The 21,589-nt window shown below is 41.0% G+C and overlaps 1 protein-coding gene across 5 annotated transcripts in view; it reads left to right on the top strand.

Moving 5' to 3' along the window:
- Positions 1–21,589, top strand: part of EPS15L1 (epidermal growth factor receptor pathway substrate 15 like 1) — an 81,709-nt gene that overhangs the window by 18,777 nt on the left and 41,343 nt on the right. For 4 of the 5 annotated variants that reach the window (XM_030540064.1, XM_030540066.1, XM_030540068.1 and 1 more), the window contains exons 9-15: positions 143–379; positions 1,019–1,176; positions 3,013–3,169; positions 8,002–8,064; positions 10,192–10,277; positions 11,055–11,127; positions 11,756–11,917. In XM_030540064.1, coding sequence (XP_030395924.1) covers positions 143–379; positions 1,019–1,176; positions 3,013–3,169; positions 8,002–8,064; positions 10,192–10,277; positions 11,055–11,127; positions 11,756–11,917 — 936 coding nt within the window. The remainder of the gene's footprint in view (positions 1–142; positions 380–1,018; positions 1,177–3,012; positions 3,170–8,001; positions 8,065–10,191; positions 10,278–11,054; positions 11,128–11,755; positions 11,918–21,589) is intronic. The other variant, XM_030540065.1, reaches the window with a different exon arrangement.

Below are 21,589 nucleotides of genomic sequence, written 5' to 3'. Positions count from 1 at the left end.
TGACCTGTATCTCTGATCTTGTCTCTTATCATGTTTACCTCCATCTCCCTAGTATTTTGGACACTTACCACTGGACCTGTTTTGTTGTGTGTTCCTCTCTTCGTTGGTGTATTACAGATTTTTTTAACTTTTGCCTTTGCAGGCAATGCATTTGGTATATAGAGCTCTTGAGAAGGAGCCAGTTCCCTCAGTATTACCCCCCACACTTATACCACCTTCCAAAAGAAAGAAGGCGCCAGTTTTTCCTGGTGCAGTTCCTGTTCTTCCTGCAAGTCCTCCACCTAAAGATAGCCTTCGTTCTACCCCATCCCATGGTAGTGTAAACAGCCTGAATAGCACAGGAAGTTTGTCACCCAAACACAGCATCAAGCAAACACAGGTACAAGTCTCATGTTAATTTTTATATCCTTTGCAATGAACTGTGCCAAATAGTGAAATGACTTTTTGCTGGATCCCTTTTCTTCCCGAGGAAAGCACTTTTTTGAGAGAAAGTATTTTATGTTTTGAAAACAAATGATGTCACAGGATGTGGGGAATGCAGAATGTTAAAGGGTGAAAATTCTCTTTTAGTCCAAATCTTAGTGGCATGATCAGTAGCTTGGGCTCACAAGAGAGGGAGCTTGTCCCTGCATCAGCGCTAGCAGCAGTATAGGGATGAATCTGCGCCCAGGACTCTAATATGGATCTCCTGAGTTGCAGTGCAGAGCACTGTCAATAAGCACACCAGTCTGGGGTGTTAGTAAGTCTGTATATAAATAGGAAGAATGTACCCAGTTTATGAACATTCTGTTTCTCAGTATTTGTGAGATGCTCGCATACAGTATTAATCTTGATATGTGACTGAAGGGAAGGGAAATGTCAGTGAACTGTTTATAGGCTTGATCCTACAATATGTTGTGCACCCCTCAGTTTCTGTTGACGTTGAGGGTACTCAGTATTATGCACAAGTGAGCCCTCAGTGTATTAATAAAGGTTATATTTGGTTTTTGCTAACGTAACAAACCTTTTTGTTTTTCAGCCATCTGTGAATTGGGTGGTACCAATATCTGATAAGGTGCGATACGATGAAATTTTCTTAAAAACTGATATGGACATGGATGGCTATGTGAGTGGCCAAGAAGTGAAGGATATTTTTATGCACTCAGGCCTGTCTCAAAATCTTCTAGCACATATATGGTAAGACTTCATCATTAGTTGTTTTGATTTTGCTTTGGTTTGATTTTTTTTTTTTCAGCTAGTTGACTCTAGGAAATAGCATTTTTCATCCAGAAATGTGATACTAGCAATTCCCTTGTTGACTGCCACTGCTATTCCTCTTCATAGCTGTAGGGCTTCTTTTACCATACTATCTCAACAACATTGCATACGTTTATAAATAAGGATAAAGTCTCACAAGGAGAACAACTAAATCAATTTTCTTCCCTTCCTCTCATGTTCAGATTAAAGTTGTTTATTTGATGGGGTAAGAAGCCTTATGGATGGGGGTAATCAGATGTGATATAGCTTGACTTTAGTAAAACTTTTGATACTATCTCACATAACCTTCTCATAAACAAACTAGAGAAATGTAACTTGGATGAACTTACTATAAGGTGGGTGGATAAGTGGTTGGAAAACCATACTCAGAGTAGTTATCAATGGTTCACAATCAAGGTGGAAGGACATATTGAGTAGGGTCCCGGAGGGATCTGTCCTGTGTCCAGTTCTATTCAATATCTTCATAAAGGATTTGGATAATGGCAGAGAGTACAATTGTTAAATTTGTGAATAATACCAAGCTGGGAAGGGTTCCAAATACTTTGGAAGACAGGATTAGAATTAAAAATGATTTTAACAAACTGGATAAATGTCTGAATTAAATAGGATGAATTCAGTAAGGAGAAATGCAAACTACTACACTTAGGAAGGAATAATCAACTGCACAAATACAAATGGGAAATGACTGGCTAGGAAGGAGTACTGCAGAAAAAGATGGGGGGTCATAGTGGGTCACAAACTAATATGAGTCAACAATGAAATACTGTTGCAAAAAAGCAAAAGTCATTCTGAGATGTATTAGTAGGAATGTTATAAGCAAAACATGAGAAGTAATTCCTTCATGCTACTTAGCATTTATAAGGCTTCAACTGGAGTATTGTGTACAGTTCTGAAAACCACATTTTGGGAAGGATGTGGACAGATTGGAGAAAGTCCAGAGGAGAGCTACAAAAATTATTAGAGGTTTAGAAAACACGTACGAGAAAAGATGGACAAAATTGGGTTTGTTTAGTCTGGAAAAGAGAAGATTGAGGGAAGGACGTAACAGTCTTCACGTATAAAAGGTTGTTATAAGAGGAGGCTGATAAACTTGTTCTTAATCACTGAGGACAGGACAAGAAGCAATGATCTTAAATTGCAGCAAAACAGATTTAGGTTAGACATTAGGAAAAACTTCCTAACTGTAAGGATAGTTAAGCGCTGGAGCACGTTATCCAGGGAGTTATGGACTCTCTGTTATTGGAGGTTTTTAAGAGCTGGTAGACAAACACCTATCAGGGATGATCTAAATAATACTTAATCCTGCCTGGACTAGATGACCTATGAAGGTCCCTTCTAGTCCTACATTTCTATGATACTATAATTCTACTTGGAAGGCACTGGAGAGATCTATGAAACCTTGAAAACGTACCCCTCCTCATCATGTCTCTGTAATAGTGGCATAACTTGCAATCAGTACTCATATTATATAGACTATTCCATGAATGGGGAACATTTTATCAGTCCTATCACTCAACTGGCTAAAAAGTCAAAGGCATTTTTTCCAAGAAAAGATGGTTTCATTCAGCTAAGTGCATCTAACAAAACATTCATAGCTCAGCCTGTAGAACTTTTCCCGTGAGGAAATGGGCTCTGATGAGGCCAAAACAACAACAAAATTATATGTATTTGTATCTCAGATTTCATTGTAATAATAATAGTTGTTTGGTTTATAACACATTTTGACTTACGGTAAGAATAACCAATTTCTAACAGGGCATTGGCAGACACAAGACAGATGGGAAAGCTAAGCAAAGATCAGTTTGCACTAGCCATGTATTTCATTCAACAGAAGGTCAGTAAAGGGATTGATCCTCCACAGGTGTTGTCCCCAGATATGATCCCTCCTGGAGAGAGGAATACTCCCATACAAGTAAGTAATTGGTTATTAATAAGTATATTGTTCTACTGGACCAATACGTGATTTGAAAGTAACTAGCTTTGAGAGCTGTTAATTTTTTATTTATATTTTGTACCCATTGAATTGCTGAATCTTTAACTTACAAGAATGTTTGTCTATCTTCTGTTTATAACTGATTTTCAGATTTCAAAAAATACTTCATAAATTGGTTATCAATTGCAAAATGTCATATTAAATGAGTTGTCCGTTACCTTGGTAACTTTCAAAAATATGAGGCCAGTTTCACAATTACCAGAGGGAATCCTACCTTGTGCCTGGAAAAATTCCAGTTTAAAATTTTTATTAAAAAATATATCTTTCATCACAAAAGTGGTGGTGATATTTTGTCTTATTTATCAATTATTCTCACGTAAGGGAAAACTTTTCCAGCATGATGATGATAGGTTAGACTAGAACCCTGCCATACTTAGCAAGTTCAGGTGAGTGAATGGAAGTTGCTCTTAGTAAAGTATCTCTCTCCCTTTCTCTCTTAACCTTATTTCCAAGCTTACACTTTTCATTCACTGTTGTTGCCATTGATCCTTGTACTATTAGATAATGAGTAACATTTTCAAACGTGACTTAGGTGCTTAAGTGTCATTGAAATTTGAGATTTAAGTTCCTAAGTGCCCAAACCACTTTTGGAAATAGAATGTAGGTCCCTAAATCACTTAGGTGCTTTTAAAATTGTTAATGTTTGACTTCTGTGTCAATCTTCTGCAAACAGATGATTAACTGTTATGAATTAGACAAAGTTCTTATTTAAGTAATTTAATATTTATGTATTTTTACTTCAGAAAACATTTTAGGATTTCTGGCCTTTCTTTGATAAACTTTGAAGACTCTGATAAACTGAGTAACAAGAAGGAAGAAGGGGAAAGGGAGTGGGAGCGGGAGCAAAATGAAAGATACAGTGAAGCAAGTAGACAAGGGCAGAGGTTTTTCTGTCAGGGCAGAGAGGAAAGAGTATATCTTGTAGACATTGTGAAGGAAGAAGTGGCGTGATTTGGACACAGCCTAGATTTTGCAGACTCAGAGAAAGAGGAGAAGTTAAAGATGTCTACCAGGGTGCAAGCCTGAGCACAGGAATGATAGTGGTGTTCTCAAACAGTGACTGAGAATGGAGGACTAGGGGAAGTGCTTTGGAGTGAAAACAAATTCAATTCTGGCTACATAAAATTTAACAGTGAGACATCTGGCAGGTGTCATGAGATAGGAAGAGACTGAGAGATGGGACTGGAGGAAGGCGGGTCTGAAGTGGAGGTAGACTTATTTATTGTTTGTGTTGCAGTAGCACCTTCAAGCGCCAGCCAGGGACATTGGCTCAGTTTTGCTAGGCACTGTACACACACAATATAAAGGTGTAGTCCCTTCCCAAAAGAGCTTACAATCTTAGCATACAATGAGAGCCAATAGGTGGAAAAAATAAACAAGTGAGGGGAAGGGGAGTGACTGGTGAAAAGATGGTACAGTAGAACTTCAATTTTATGAACACTAATCTACCTGCACCAGTGATACAAACCATTTTTTCTGAGAGGGAGGAAAAAATCCCACATAATGTAAATGAATATTGATGAAGAACAAGTTTACAGCCCTTCACATCCCAGTGCCTTCAGTGCGCTGGAAATCGCTTTGCTATGGTTAGAAAAACAAAAAGACAGCAATGCACTGTATCATAGTGTACTTATGCACCATATCTACTATAATTTTCAGATGTTAAATTTTATGAATTTTTCACTATTATGGACTCCTCAATCCACAGTTAGTTTGTAAAATAGGGATTGTACTGTAATTGAAATGGCTATCTATGAAATCCATGTGAGTGGATGAAGTCACCGAGAGGTAGGGAATAAAAGGTGAGAGAGGGTGAGCTAAGGACAGAGCCTTATAGCAATTTCTCTATAAAAGCTGTGCAGCCATGCTGCTCACTTCTCCTCTGTGCAGCTTCAGCAGGGATGTGGTGTGGCCCTTTAAGAACCCACTCTGCTCTTTCCCCCCGTCTTGGTGACTGGGTGCATACAGCCCCACTTCTTCCCTGCAAGGGGAGTGGAAGCCCTTCAGGTCTTAGGGGCACACTCCAGGACTCCCATTACGGATGAGCTCAGGTGAGGGGCCTGGCCAGGCTCTTCAGCACCAGCCCAGGTCAGTGGAGGTTCTGGAGCTGTGGTCTGACGTGGTCAAAGTGCGCGCCAGACACTCACTTTTCCTGGCAGTTGGTTTCCAGGAATGTGGTCATTGCTCTTGCTAAAAGGCAGCAGAGGAGGGAGCTGCAGACTGGGCCCTTTTATGTGAGTGCCTGGGGGTGTGTGCGTCTGAAACCCCCAACCTAGAGGACGTCCGTCTGACATCACTGCCTGCCCATCCCACATGCCTGGCCAGGCTCTAAGGCTGCTTCAGAGTGAATCCCAGGGACAGGAAATACTAGTGTGTACTACTGGGGATGGGCCACCATGGAGTAGCCCCCCATGCACACCCTTGACTGCCCCAATACGCCTTTACACACACACACACACACACACACACACACACACACACACACACACACACACACTCTTAATTCCACCGTCCTTCCCCCATACACACTATTCACTTTAAAAATAAAAATGTATAAGCTTGCCCAAGGCCAAAAATAGTGCTTCATGGAGGTGGTAACTTGTTCCCTTTTAAAAAAAAAAAAAAAGTAGAGTCAACATTGCTTCTGGGAGTCCTATAGAAAATGAGAAATGAGAGAGAGACCCCAAAAGAGATTCTTCTCCTACTTCTCTGGATCTTTCTTGGTGTATGAGGAGAGGTCAGCATCACAGATGCTATAGGAGGACATGGTGTCAGGAAGGTATGACTGACACACATCTCTAGGAAGTCATAAATGAACGACTGGTCATCAAATAAACAGATAGTAGCTCTCTTTTTTGCATTATAGTACAGCTAAACAGAAGAGCTCTGAAATAGGGTATATTTTTCTGTCTGCATGCTCATCTTACATCATAATAGTAACCCTGCATTCTCCACCACTAATGTTACCTCTGTTCCCCTAAAAACCAACCCAGGATTGCACTTGTATTAGTTTTATTACAATGCTGCTCTTAGGTCAGATAGAAAAGACATGGAGCTTATTCATACACGCACACGTTCACTGCATTCATACCCTCATGCACCCACACACTTACACAGGCGGAGAGTTACTGGAGACAGCATGGAGGCCTAGAAGCTGAAGCATGGTAGGTCTGGCGTGTCCGCCTGTGGTTACGAATCCAGGCTGCTGAGCAGGTCAAGAAGCAGCAGCTGCTTGTGTGCATGGCTGCTTCCTTTTTCTGCAACTGGGTGGCTCCTGTCATGTACACTGAGTTTTCTTTCTGTGTCCATCACTGAGAAGCATTCCCAGACCAGTTTCTTTCATGCATACCAGTTTCTTCTTTTCTTTACAGCACTTCTTGATATCCTTCTCAGAGCAGATTATATTAGACACTTCTGGCTCCGGGCTTCTTTCTCCTTGCAGTTCCTCTCTGCCCAGTCCCACATACACTCCCTTGTTCACACTCCCTTATCTTCCCCACACACTCCCTTGTTCACTCTCTCTGATTGCAAGATGGGATATTACACAGCTTGGAAGTTCATGCAAGTGGTAACTTGAAAAGGTTGCAGAGCTTGCAAAGGTTACAAAACTTAAAAGGCTATGCTAACAATAACTGAAGTTACAAAGTCTGCAAAAAGATTGCAGAACTTAATAATACACGTTATAGATCTTATAACTGCATTTGAGCGGAGGCTTTACATAACATAGTTAAGATTTCTTCTTTAAATATTTATTTATTATAAAACCTTTCCCTTTTTTAACTGGTTTGAATGAAATAGACTTTCTAATGAGTTGACCTGAAATGTAGGAAGTGGGCATGCTGAGCGTTGAGAGAGAGAGAGAGGGAAAAACTCAGCAAATTTAGAAAGGAGGAGTGAATACTGAATTTGAAGGTCTTGTAGTGCTAATAATCTAAAAGTGCATTATAGCTCTGAATAAAGTCTGAGATTAAGAATTTTGCACAGATGCCACAAAGGAAGAAGTCCTACAAGATTAACAGAAAACTCATAGAAACAGCTGGGATGAAGAAACCAGAAAAATGTTAAGTCTTGTCTTAAGAAATTAGAAGATCACTAAAGAAAATAAGGGAAATTGAGAAGTTGACATTAGAAGCGATATGAAATAGATGGACCTGGCAAGACAATGAAAATAACATAGGAATTGCCAAAGCAGATCAGATCAAGGATTGAGTTAGTCTGGTGTCCTATCTCTGACTGTGGCAGTACTAAATGCTTCCCTTGAAAGTATAAAATCTTCGTAATGGGGGAAATGACTTCCTAATTCCTGGCAATTAATGGTTTATTCCCTGAAGCATGAGGGTAACCCTTATATCTTTTAAATATTAGTGTAATTAGCTGTATTAATAATACTCTACATTAGTCACATAAATGTCTAATTCTTTTCTAAATCCTATGCTTTTTACCTCAATAACTTGTAGCAGTGAATTCTACAGGTGATCAAAGCATTGTGTGTTTCCGGGATTGTAGGGGGAGAATTTCCTTTTATCTGTTTCAACTGTATTTCACCCTTCATCTATGGGCCTCCTTGACACTCACATTGCCCTCATCCAATGCATACAATGCACTTGTCATATAACTTATAATTTTGTCTGTAAATGAAATAGTCTTAATCTTTTCATTCTCTCCTCAAATGGAAATCTTTCCAGGCCTGTGACCATTTTTGTTGCCATTCTCTGAAGCTCTTCTATTTCTCCTATATCCTTTCTCCGTAGACTCTGTCAGGTTACTTGACCACTGTAGGAACTGAGATCTCTGCACTAACAGAAATGCGTCGTGTGAGTAATTGGAACACCCCAGAGAATGCAAATTTGTTTGTATAGTACAGTTGTAACTTTGAGTTCTTTATTTCTGTGTCTTTCCCCATCTCTTAGCACTAGTGTCTTATGACACCTAACAGTGTGGTGATGTCATTACAATGTGACCCTGCCACTCCCAGCTATTTAGCCGGGGGTATGAGCTCCTTCAACAATCTGAGATCCATTAATTTTTCAAGCACTTGTTTTAACAGGTGGCTCAGTGTTGGCATATTAAATTACTAGGTCCGTAACTTACATTAAATTGCTGCCAATAAATATACCCTGGTGCAAGATCCTTAAACTTCCCACTCATTCTTTAATTCATTGCTTCATATTTTTGATGTGCTATGTTTATAGTTAAATGTAGCATGAAAAAAATGGCATCTTATGTGAGTGTAGTTTATGATCCTTTTGTTCATGTTGATTAGTGGGCTGTATTTATCTAAGACCTTGTCTACACTGCCACTTACAGCACTGAAACGTTCTTCACTTGAGGATGTGAAAAAACACACCCCTGAGCAATGCAAGTTTCAGTGCAGTGAAGTGGCAGTGTAGATAGTACTCCAGTGCTGGGAGCTATTCCCCTCGCAGAGGTGGTTTTATTACATCACTGGGAGAGCTCTCTCCCAGCACTGGAGCCATAACTACACAGCCACATTAAAGCGCTATCGCGCTGTGTAGACATACCCTAAGAGACTAACATGGCGGCTCACATTTTTAATTGTATTTGCAAGGAAGTTGGAAAGCATATTCTGTTTCTGATGATTCACAGTGAACAGTACAAGTGTCCATTCATGTTTGTACTTATAAAATACGAGTAGTGTTAGAGAACAGGGAGCTGTTGTCTAGTAACTCTAAGAATTAGTATCTAGATTTTCCTTATGCTTACTTGACCCCAACTAAACATACATGCCAAAGGATCCCTCATCTTCCCAAAGTAGGGTCTTAAGATGTTAAATCGTGTATGTTGGGAACTCAGGTCCCCTATTCCTTCATTCTGAGTTGCTAGTTTCTGCTAAAAAATACCACATATTTTGTACTTAAAAAGAAAAAAAGCCTATTTTTCTTATCACAATAGTAAGAAGCCTTTTTGCACTGTATTGTTTAAAAATATAGTTAAATACTGTAGATGTCCTGATTGTCAGACAATGAAAACTGAGAGGATTCTGTTTACAGTTCTCTCTCAAATACTGTCACTTTTCAAGGGACTAGAAATGCTGATTTTAATTACACGTAAGGCCAGATCTTGAGGTCCTTCCTCATTGATCATTTAATGAGCATTTCCCTGCTTAAGAAGTAAGAGAGAACCTTTGAATCTGGCCCCTTAACTTCCAGTATACTCTCTGGGGATGAATGCCTGTCACTATAGCTTCTACAGGTTTCAGAGTGGTAGCTGTGTTAGTCTGTATCAGCAAAAACAAAAGTCTGTAAGTGAGGACTAGATCCTTGATGATGCGCTGGAGAGGTTTTAGTTGGGGGCTCTTGATGACGGCTAGTGGCATCTCCACCACATCATCAAGGATCTACAACCTATCCTGAAGCCAGGGCTGTCCAGAGGAGGGGGGCAAGTGGGGCAATTTGCCCCAGGCTGCACAGGGGCCCTCACAAGAATATAGTATTCTATAGTATTGCAACTTTTTTTATGGAAGGGGCCCCCAAAATTGCTTTGCCCCAGGCCCCTTAAATCCTCTGAGCAGCCCTGCCTGAAGCACGATCCCTCACTCTCACAGATCTTCGGGAACAGGCCAGTCCTCACAGACAGCCCCCCAACCTGAAGCAAATACTCACCAGCAACTACACACCACACAACAAAAACACCAACCTAGGAACCAAACCCTGCAACAAACCCCGGTGCCTACCCTGTCCACATATCTGTTCAAGGGACACCATCATAGACCTAACCACATCAGCTACACCATCAGGGGCTCATTCACCTGTACATCTACCAATGTGATATATGCCATCATGTGCCAGCAATGCCCCTCTGCCATGTACATTGGCCAAGTGTAAAGTGAAGGGTGGACCTGTATCTTCAGTCTTTGCCCAGAATGCATTCTTGTTCTTCATTTGGCTTTCTTTGTAATGGAATATTTTGATATCTTACAGGATAGTTCAAGTTCTGTTGGATCAGGAGAATTTACAGGGGTGAAAGAAATTGATGATATTAGTCAAGAGATTGCACATCTGCAGAGGTAAATATAGTGTATTGTTAAAGTTGAGTATTCTGAGCCTAGGAAATGGAGGCTTTTCCTCACTAATGATGGCTCTTAACAAATTGCATAAGAGTATCTAACTGCTGTACCCTCCAAAAAAGAGGAAACCTTTCTTAGTCTAATTCATTAGGGAGCAGTGCATTTATTGGTTCCATAGATTCTTGATTTAAAAAAAAAAAGTGTGTGTGTATATATGGTACAATCAAAAATAGGATCCCATCACCTTTAATATAGTTGAACCCAATTGTTCACTGTATTTTTTTATTTATAGCCAGAGTAGTTCATTCTGAAATGTCACTCTGAGGTAATTAAAGTAAATTTTGCACAAATTAAAACCTTCCTTTTCATTTAAATGGAACAGTTGAATCCCTAATTAGTAGAACAGTTTCAGTATTATTTCCCTTTGATTACTGATGATCATTACTTCCATTGGTCCTATATTGTCTCTTGAATGCTACAGTTCAGGAGCCTTATCTGGCTGTCTTTGAAGTTAATAATAACTCCCACTGATTACTGACAGCAGGAGCAGTGCCTAGAAGGTTAATTGGAGCCTAGTGCATGAAGTGAGAAGACTGTGGGGCAGATCAGTCTTTAAATATGAAAAATCATATTTCTTAATTACTTCTTGAAAGTATGACACAAATGTAGGATTGTTTTTTCATTTGTGCATTGTTTACAAAAGAACATTTAATTAATTTTTTTGTAAAATATTGTCTGATTTTAATTGTATCAGTCATGTGAATGTTTTCCCTACAGAGAGAAGTATTCACTAGAGCAGGACATTAGAGAAAAGGAGGAATCAATTAGACAGAAAACCAATGAAGTTCAGGTAAAAACTCTGGACTATTATTAATGACATTTCTTTAAAATTCTACAGGAAGCACCATCCATATTTGAAGTTTTTGTTTTGTTTTGTTGTCCACACTACTTCCTTTATTAATTCATCTGGGTATGTTTATTCTGGCACTGGGGGAATAACTTGTAAAGATGATTTAATTTTTCTGTGCACTGTAGGAAATATTTTTTTTTATGCTGGTTAGTGTAAAATGCAAATAGTATAGAATATAATAGAAAATGTTTCTCTTTGTTAATGCTTCATTAATACTGTTTAAACAACTTTGTGAAGGTATCCATCTAAATTCTGAAATTCATGTTCTAAAAATAATTTATAATAGGCTTGGAATAGGTGAAATCCTTATCTTCTGAGACTCTTCTCCCATCGCATGGACATTGATTTGTTATAGTAGATTACCCATAAGTGCTGGCAGGTTTTGTTTTGTTTTTTGTTTTAATCTGTTTACAAAAAGCACTGAAACCTTTGAATGGGGAAAATTCTATAGGCAACACAGGCAGGTTGAATTTGAGGTTTATCTACCTCAGTATGTCTCCTTAAGCTTACCCGCTTGTCACAAGACATCGGTTAAGTGTAGTCAATAATGTTGTGGAACTTTTTTCAGGAACTGCAAAATGATTTAGACAGAGAAATAAGTAACTTGCAAGAGCTGGAAGCTCAGAAACAAGATGCTCAAGACCGTCTAGATGAAATGGACCAGCAGAAAGCCAAACTGAAAGATATGCTCAATGATGTGAGGCAGAAATGCCAGGAAGAAACACAGATGGTGAGTGTGTATTAATTCTGGAGGTGATCATGCATATTGCATCTTTTATTGGGGGGAAAAGTCGGTTTATCCATATGGTAAATAACTCTTGTTTTGCCGGCTAATTTTGCTCTTACTAGCCTATACCATACACACAGGTGCAGAAAAGGGCTTTATTAACTTGAATAGGTTTTCTAACAGTCATGAATATTTATTGAGCACCTCACAGTACGTGAAAAGCATGATCCCTCTCCACAGGAGCTACCATCATTGGGCAGTGGTATAGGTAGTGGCAATGTTTATGAAAGATTATCCTACCAGTGTTTCAGGAGAGAAATATATTTTGAGGAGGGATACAGTAAAGAGAAGTTACTTTAGTGCACGAAAGACGTGTGTGGGGTTGGAGTTCCAGCATGAGGGAGCAGCATGGAGGAAGGTACAAAAAGTTAAGAGGAGAGAGGAAGATGGGTCAAAGGGAGGGATTAGGAGAAAGGGTAGGGTGGAGCAAAGGGAGGGGGAGTTGAAGGAAATGAGAGACTCTAATTGAGTTCTTTGCATCAGTCTTCACTGCAGAGGATGTAAGGGAGACTGCCACACTCGAACCATTCATTTTAGGCAACCAATCTGAGGAACGGTCCCAGATTGAGGTGTCAGTAGAGGTGGCTTTGATTAAATTAAATTGATAAATTAAACAGGAATAAGTTGCCAGGCCCAGATAGTATTCACTAAAGAGTTCTAAAGGAACACAAACATGAAATTGCAGAACTACTAACTGTGGTATGTAACCTATTGCTTAAATCAGTTTCAGGACCAGAGTTAATGTACGGTCTGTTTTTTAAAAAGTCTTCAGAGGCAGTCCTGGCAATTACAGGCTGGTACGCCTAAGTTCAGTACCAAGCAAATTGTTTGTAACTATAGTAAAAATCAGTATTCTCAGACAAGTAGATGAATGGAATATGTTGGGGAAGAGTCATACCTCATCAATCTATTAGAATTCTCAGAGGGCGTCTGTCATGCTGTCTTAAGTGGCTCACCACTGCGAGTGCCGAGCTCAGGTCAGACTGTCAGAAAACAGGGTAGACACCTCAAACTGGTGGTATATTCTATTATTAGATTTCACGAAGCCAGTAACAAATGTGAACTCCTGATCACTATATTAGCCTTACCATGGAGTCACAAACAGTCCTCTTAGGCTTTCCTGCCCGTCTTGCCACCCAGACAAACTGGACTTTGTGATAAAAGGTTATTAAAACTGAAAATCACCTCACATTAGGTTACTCCTAATCCAAAAGAATTGGTCACTTACCTGGACCTGACCAGAAACAACGCCGAAACCAATTTCTCTACTAAACTAACTAAAGGTTTATTAGCTAAGAAAAAAGGGTGAGAGAGTTATTGAGAGTTTAAGGAGGTAAAGTAATTAACAGGTGAGTCCAAGTTTGTAAGTCCAAAATATTAACAGAGTTGTAGTAATCTGCTAGATTTCCAAAAGTTCCTCAGGCATACCAAGTTTAATTCTAGGGATCTCTGTCCACTTGTTCAGTATTCCACCCCATTTTAATCCAAAGCAATTCAGAGATACCTGATTATTCCCTGAATCCATTCTTATGGCAGTTTTCCCCAGAAAGCAATCTGGTAAGTGTCTCCACCATAGCATAGGCTTTTTCTTTGTTGACTAAATGCAGACTGATTTCACATTGTTGAACATAATGTTCCATGCTTGAAGTTAGCATGCTTCTTCATTTAGAGTTCCAAGGTGGATTGCACATCACAAAGATATGAACAGTACATTTAGTTACAACAATCCAAACAATCTTTCAGTAGTTTTCATGCAGTTTTCACATCAAGTAAATTCTCACTAACATATACTTTTTGATCTAGGGTTAATTAAATACGAGGTTTGCTTAATGTAATGTGATAGTAAACTACAGGTAACAGGTATGTGAGGACGACAACATTAGCATTTTTTTGATACTCACACACAAGTGAATTGGCCTCTGATTTTGATTTGAGCTGATCTGTCAGCATTACACTGTGAACAAGCATATGGATAAGGGTGATCCAGTGGATATAGTAGTGTGCTTGGATTTTCAGAAAGTCTTTGACAAGGTCCCTCACTGCAGGCTCTTAAGCAAAGTAAGCAATCCTGGAATCAGAAGGAAGGCCCTCTCATGATCACTAACTGGTTAAAAGATAGAAAGGGAACAAAGGGAGGGAAGGGATCTGTACTGGGACCGGTGCTGTTCAACATATTCATAAATGATTTGGGAAAAGGGGGTAAACAATGAAATGGAAAGTTTGCAGGTGATACAAAATTACTCAAGATAGTTATGCCCAAAGATGATTGCAGGGAATGACAAAGGGCTCTCACTAAACTGGGTGACTGGGCAAGAAAATGGCAGAGGAAATTCAACTTTGATAAATACAAAGAAATGCACATTGGAAAACATAATCCCAACTATACATTCCAAATGATAGGTTCTAAATTAGCTGTTACCACTCAAGAAAGAGATCTTGGACTCATTGTGGATAGTTCCCTGAAAACATCCACTCAATGTCCAGCAACAGACTAAAGAGCTAACAGAATGTTAGGAACCATCACACGGGATAGATAATAAGGCACAAAATATCATAATGCCACTTAATAAATCCATGATATGCTCACACCTTGAAAACTGGGTGCAATTCTGGTCATCTCTTCTCAAAAATATATATTAGAAATGGAAAAAGTACAGAGAAGGGAAATAAAAATGATTAGGGGTATGGAGAGGCTTCCAGCTTTTTAATCTCTCTTCATATGGGAATGTTCAGCTTGGAAAAGAGATGACTGAAAGGAGGATATGAAAGAAGTGTTTAAAATCACGAATAGTGTGGAGAAAGTGAATAAGGAAGTATTATTCACCCCTTCACATAATACAAGAACCAGGGGGCACCCAAGGAAATTAATAGGCAGCAGGTTTAATACAAACATAAGGAAGTACTTCTTCACATAACACGCAATCAACCTGTGGAACTCATTGCTGGGGGTGCTGTGACAGCCAAAAGTATAACTGGCTTAAAAAAAGAATTAGATCAGTGCATGGAAGCTAGGTCCATCAATGGCTGTTAGCCAAGATGGTCAGGGACAAAACCCCATGTTCTGGGTGTCTCTATACCTCCGATTGCCAGAAGGTGGGACTGGATGACAGAGTATAGATCACTATAATAGCCCTGTTCTGTTCATTCTCTCTGAAGTATCTAGCCACTGTTGGAAGATGTGCACTAACAGGTCATCAGGGTCCCCATGGACAGTTAATTCATGGCAAGCTAGTGGGAGTAGCTTCACACCCCAGCTTGCTGAAAGCTAAATGTTTGTGTAGACAAGCCCTAAGATAAGAGGAAGCCATTGAAGAGACTGAAAGTAGTGAGTGATCTAATCTGTGATCAGGAGAATGAATATTGTAGCAGAAACATTCTGGATAGTCTGAAGGGTGAGTGGCTGAGACAAGGTGCTGGGGGAAAACACACATTGGAAAAAATAACCCCAATTATACATACATATATATACTAACATATATACATATATATACTAACTTAGCTACAACTAATCAGGAAAGAGATCTTGGAGTCGTCATGGATAGTTCTCTGAAGATGTCCATGCAGTATGCAGCGGCAGTCAAAAAAGCCATCAGAATGTTAGGAATCATTCAAAAAGGGATAGAGAATAAGACCTGGTCTACACTACGAGTTTATATCGAATTTAGCAGCATTAAATTGAATTAACCCTGCACCCGTCCACACAACGAAGCCATTTTTGTCAACATAAAGGGCTCTTAAAATTGATTTCTGTACTCCCCCGACAAGGGGAGTAGCGTTGAAATCGACATTGCCATTTCGAATTAGGGTTAGTGTGGCCACAATTCAACGCTATTGGCCTCTGGGAGCTATCCCACAGTGCACCATTGTGACCGCTCTGGACTGCAATCTGAACTCGGATGCACTGGCCATGTAGACAGGAAAAGCCCTGTGAACTTTTGAATTTTATTTCCTGTTTGCCCAGCGTGGAGCGCTGATCCAGCAAGGTGACCATGCAGGCTCATCGGCATAGGTGACCATGCAGTCCCAGAATCAAAAAAGAGCTCCAGCATGGACCGTACGGGAGATACTGAATCTGATCTCTGTATGGGGAGATGAATCTGCTCTATCAGAACTTCATTCCAAAAGACAAAATGCCAAAACATTTGAAAAAACTCTCCAACGCCATGATGGACTAAGGCCACAACAGGGACTCAACACAGTGCTACATGAAACTTAAGGAGCTGCGACAAGCATACCAGAAAGCCAAAGAATCAAATGGATACTCATGGAAGGAGGGGCAACTGACGACTGTAGCTATCCCACAGTTTCCCGCAACTCTCTCTGAAAACCATTTGAATTCTGGGTTGAGCTCCCAATGCCTAAAGGGTCAAAACATTGTCGCGGGTAGTTCAGGGTATATGTTGTAAGCGCCCTCCCCCTATGAAAAGCAAAGGGAAAAAATCGTTTCTCGACTTTTTTCACTGTCACCGTATGTCTACTGGATGCTCCTGGCAGATGCGGTGCTGCAGCGCTACACAGCAGCATCCTCTTGCCTTGCCTTGCAGATGGCAGACGGTGCAGTATGACTGGTATCTGTCATCGTCATCCTGTGGGTGCTCCTGGCCGGCCTTGGTGAGGTTGGTCGGGGGCACCTGGACAAAAATGGGAATGACTCCAGGTCATTCTCTTCTTTAAGTTTTGTGTAATGGAGATTCAGTCCTGCCTGGAATACCATGCCATCTGGAGGCTTCTGCCTCAGGCTGCTCTCCCAGTCAGCAGCACCACGCGGTCGCACCTACCCCAGTCTACCCTTTGCTACCAGGGCTCACAGTCAGATACTTAGACCTCTACATTTTGCTGCAAATAAAAAAATTAAGCTGCTGTTTAGAACTGTCCCCCAACATACATGTCCTGGGACATTTTGTATTTTACCAGTGTCAACCAAAGGCCCACATACAAATGGAGATTCAGTCCTGCCTTTGCTTCTATCCTAGTGCTTATCACAGATTCCCATTTTCAGCTATAAGCTGAGCAAGTGCAGAATGATGGTACACTCTACTTTGCTGTAAGCCAACCGTCCTCCCCTCCCCCCTTTGATCTCTGCTTTCAGAGGCAATAAAGTCAGTGTTGTTTCAAATTCATGCGTTAGTTATTACTTCATTACACAAATAGGGGGATAACTGCAACGGTAGCCCGGGAGGGGTGGGGGAGGAGGGAAGCAACGGGTGGGGTTGTTTTAGGGGCACCCATAGAATGGCATGCAGCTCATCATTTCTACGGGATTCTGGGGCTCTGACCCAGAGTGGCCATTTGCCTCTCTGGTTCTTTAATAGGCTTGCTTGATATTCTAGGCAGGACTGACTCTCCATTAGACAAAACCTAAAGAAGAGAATGACCTGGGGAGTCATTCCCATTTTTGTCTAGGCGCCCTCGTCCGACCTCACCGAGGCCAGCCAGGAGCACCCACGACAGCAGCAGACAATACAGTATGACTGGTAACCATCTTTGCTAACGTGCAAAGCAGCAGACGGTACAGTATGGCTGGTAACTGTTTTTGCTGACTTGCAAAGGCAAGGGGATGCTGCTGTGTAGCGCTGTAGTACCGCTCTGTCAGCAGCCTCCGGTAGATATATGGTGACAGTGAAAAAAGGCTAAATGGGCTCCATGGTTGCTGTGCTATGGCGTCTGCCCAGCAATCCAGGGAAAAGGGCACGAAATGATTGTCTGCCGTTGCTTTCACAGAGGGAGGATTGACTGACAACATTCACCCATAACCACCCGCAACAAATTTTTGACCCCCATCAGGCATTGGGATCTTAACCCAAAATTCCAATGGGCAGGGGAGACTGTGGGAACTATGGGATAGCTACCCACAGTGCAACGCTCCAGAAGTCGATGCTAGCCTCGGTACATGGACGGACACTGCCAAATTAATGTGCTTAGTGTGGCCACATGCACTTGACTTTGTACAATCGGTTGCCAAAAATCGAAATCTGTAAATTCGGAGTAATCCCATAGTGTAGACATACCCTAAAACAGAGAATATCTTATTGCCCTTATATAAATCCATTGTACCCCCACATCTTGAGTATTGTGTACAGATGTGGTCTTGCCATCTCAAAAAAGATATACGGGCGTTAGAAAAGATTCAGAGAAGGGTAACTAAAATGATTAGGGGGTTGGAAAGGGTCCCATATGAGGAGAGATTAAAGAGGCTGAGACTTTTCAGCTTGGAAAAGAGAAGACTAAGTGGTGATATGATAGAGGTATATAAAATCATGAGTGGCATGGAGAAAGTGAATAAGGAAAAGTTATTTACTTGTTCCCATAATAAAAGAACTAGGGGCCACCAAATGAAATTAATGGGCAGCAGGTTTAAAACAAATAAAAGGAAGTTCTTCTTCACACAGCACACAGGCAACCTGTGGAACTCCTTGCCTGAGGAGGTTGTGAAGACTAGGACTATAACAGGGTTTAAAAGAGAACTAGATAAATTAATGGAAGTTAAGACCATTAATGGCTATTAGCCAGGATAGGTAAGGAGTAGGGTCCCTAGTCTCTGTCAGAGGGTGGAGATGGATGACAGGCGAGAGATCACTTGATCGTTATCTGTTAGGTTCACTCCCTCTGGGACACCTGGCATTGGTCACTGTCGGTAGACAGGATACTGGGCTGGATGGACCTTTGGTCTGACCCAGTGTGGCCGTTCTTATGGTCTTATGGGCCAAAGAGGAGGAGAAGACAAGGCAGTGACCAAGATGTAGACAAATGAAGACTATCAGACAAGTTGAGAAGATCAGTTTTTGCCATGTTGGGCTTGAGACGTGGTAGTCCATCTGCAAGAGGAGATGTTAGAAAGGAACAGGTGATGGGTATAAATTGTGATAGAGAAGTGGATTGGGATATCATCAACACAGAGATGACATCGGTCTGTGGAAGTGGATAATCCAGCGGTGACCATCTTGTTCTGTGCACTATAGGAATTGCTTTAAAAATTAGTTTTCTCTCTTCTTAAAACAGGCTGTCTGTTCCATTGAGGCAGTGTCATCATATGCCTATTCAATATAATTTTGGCTGATAATCTTGCATTGATTTTTTTTTTTTTTTGAAATATCTAAATAAAGTGTCTGGCTATCTGAGGAATCCAGCATACTCTATCTCCATATTCTGGGAGAAGACTCATAGACTTTAGGGTCAGAAGGGACCAATGTGATCATCTAGTCTGACCTCCTGCACAAAGCAGGCCACAGAACCTCACCCATCCACTTCTATAACAAACCCCTAACCTATGTCTGAGTTATTGAAGTCTTCAAATTGTGGTTTGAAGACCTCAAGCTGCAGAGAATCCACCAGCAAGTGACCCATGCCCCACGCTGCAGAGGAAGGCGAAAAACGTCCAGGGCCTCTGCCAATCTGCCCTGGAGGAAAATTCCTTCCCGACCCCAAATATGGCCATCAGCTAAACCCTGAGCATGTGGGCAAGACTCAAAAGCCATCACTCAGGAAAGAATTCTCTGCAGTAACTCAGATCCGATCCCATCCCATCCCACATCCCATCACCGACCACGGGGCATACTTATCTGTCGGTAATCAAAGATCAATTGCCAAAATTAAGCTATCCCATCATTCCAGTTTATACCCATTCGTTCTTGTGTCTACATTGGTACTAAGCTTAAATAATTCCGCTCCCTCCCTAATATTAATCCCTCTGATATATTTATAAAGAACAAGCATATCCCCCCCGTCATAACTCTCAGGGTTTTCCATTTTGTATGTACCGTGTTATGTCCTTAGGAATACCATCCAAGAACTGCTCCATTTGTATGAGGAGGTGCAGTTCGTCCATGGATTTAACATTGGTCCCTGATATCCAGGCCTCATAATTCTTTCCAACGTAGTAGGCGTGTCGGGGAAATGACACATCTGGCTTCCACTTTTGGGTTCTGAAACGCCGACGGGCATGATCCGGGGTTATCCCCATTTTGAATCTGGCCTTGGTTTGAAACAGTTTATAATCGTTCATTCTGTCCTTTGGCATTTCAGCCGCCACCTCTGCTAAGGGTCCACTGAGCTGTGACCTCAGCTCTACCATGTACTGGTCTTCAGGGATGCTGTATCCAAGACAGGCTCTTTTAAAATTTTCTGAGAAGGCCTCAGTGTCATCACCTGCCTTGTAGGTGGGAAATTTCCTGTGATTTGGAACAATCATTGGCGTAGGGTTGTTAGGATTGGCTGTGTTCTTTTGCTTAGCCTTTTCTAATTCCAGGGCCTGCCGGTAGGTCTCCCTCTGGAGTTCCAGCTGTCTTTGGTGGTCTGCATCTTTGTCTTCTTGTTCTCTTGTGTAGGCTGCCTCTCTGTCCTCTTGTTCTCTTTTGTAGGCTGCCTCTCTGTCTTCTTGTTCTCTTTTGTAGGCTGCCTCTCTTTCTCTTTTTCTCAGCTCCATCTTTTGTAGTTTTTTTCCCATATCTCGCCTGTGGTCTGCCTCTTTGATTTGTTTCTCTGCATCCAGTTTTGCCTTGGAAGTCATGGTTCCTGTTTTCTTGTGTTGGGGTGCCCTCCGGTGTTTATTTTCTGAACTGCTGGCTCTGTTGTCTCCTGGGGTTTGCCTAGCAACAGTGCCTTTTTTTTTTCTAGCTAATCTTTTAAATGTAAAGTAAACCAGAAAAACCACTTTATTTGCATGTGTGTTGTGCTGGGTACTTAACTCTCAATCGGAGTGCTATAGTTTAACAAAAGACCCTTAATAGTTCCTTGCTTAATATGCAAGCCAAACTGCAACCAGAGAACAGAAGAAAAAATTCTCTCTGGCTCTGTTTAAAATCACCCTTTCTCTCTGCATAAAAGCCCTAGTAGAGAAAAAGAAAATAATATTCCTACTGGCTTCTGGATCTTATCTATCCCACTGCTAACACCATGTCATAACTCTCCTACTCAGATCTGAACCTTAGAGTTCAGAACATGAGAAGCTAGCATGAAACCTCCAAACTTAATTACCAGCTTGGATCTGATATCGCTGCCACCAGCCAGAAAAATTCCAGTGTCTGGCTCACTCTGGTCTCCCCAAAACCTTCCCTGGGGAACTCCCAAGACTCAGATGCCCTGAGTCTCACCACAAAGGGAAATAACCTATTTCCCTTCCCCCTCTTTACCTCCTTCCAGATTTCCCCGCCCTGGGGACCCTAGGATACTCCCTGCTTCAAGTCCTTGAAACACAAGTACCGAGAGATCTAATCTCTCTCCCCCCTCACCCAGAGGGTATGCAAAGTCTAACACAAAGAGATTTTCCCCGTCCCTTCGTTTCTTAGCCTTAACCAGTGAAAAACACTCAAACAGGTCTTAAAAAGAAAGCTTTATATAAAAAGAAAGAAAAAGGACATAAAATGGTCTCTGTATCAAGGTGACAATATACAGGGTCAATTGCTTAAAAAAAAATGAATAAACAGCCTTATCCAAAAAGAATACAATTTAACACATTCCAGCAACTACACACATGTAAATACAAAAAAACCAATATAAACCTATTGTCTTACTATCCTTGTACTTACAACTTGGAAACAGAAGATTAGAGAGCCTGGAGAGAAAAAGATCACTCTCAGAGCCGAGAGGGTCACCGAACCAAGACAAAGAACTCAAACC

This window comes from Gopherus evgoodei, chromosome 22 (assembly GCF_007399415.2).
Source record: "Gopherus evgoodei ecotype Sinaloan lineage chromosome 22, rGopEvg1_v1.p, whole genome shotgun sequence".
Classification (NCBI taxonomy): Eukaryota; Metazoa; Chordata; order Testudines; family Testudinidae; genus Gopherus; species Gopherus evgoodei.
The sequence above is the reverse complement of the archived record's forward strand: the minus strand, read 5'-3'. Positions and strand labels throughout refer to the sequence as shown.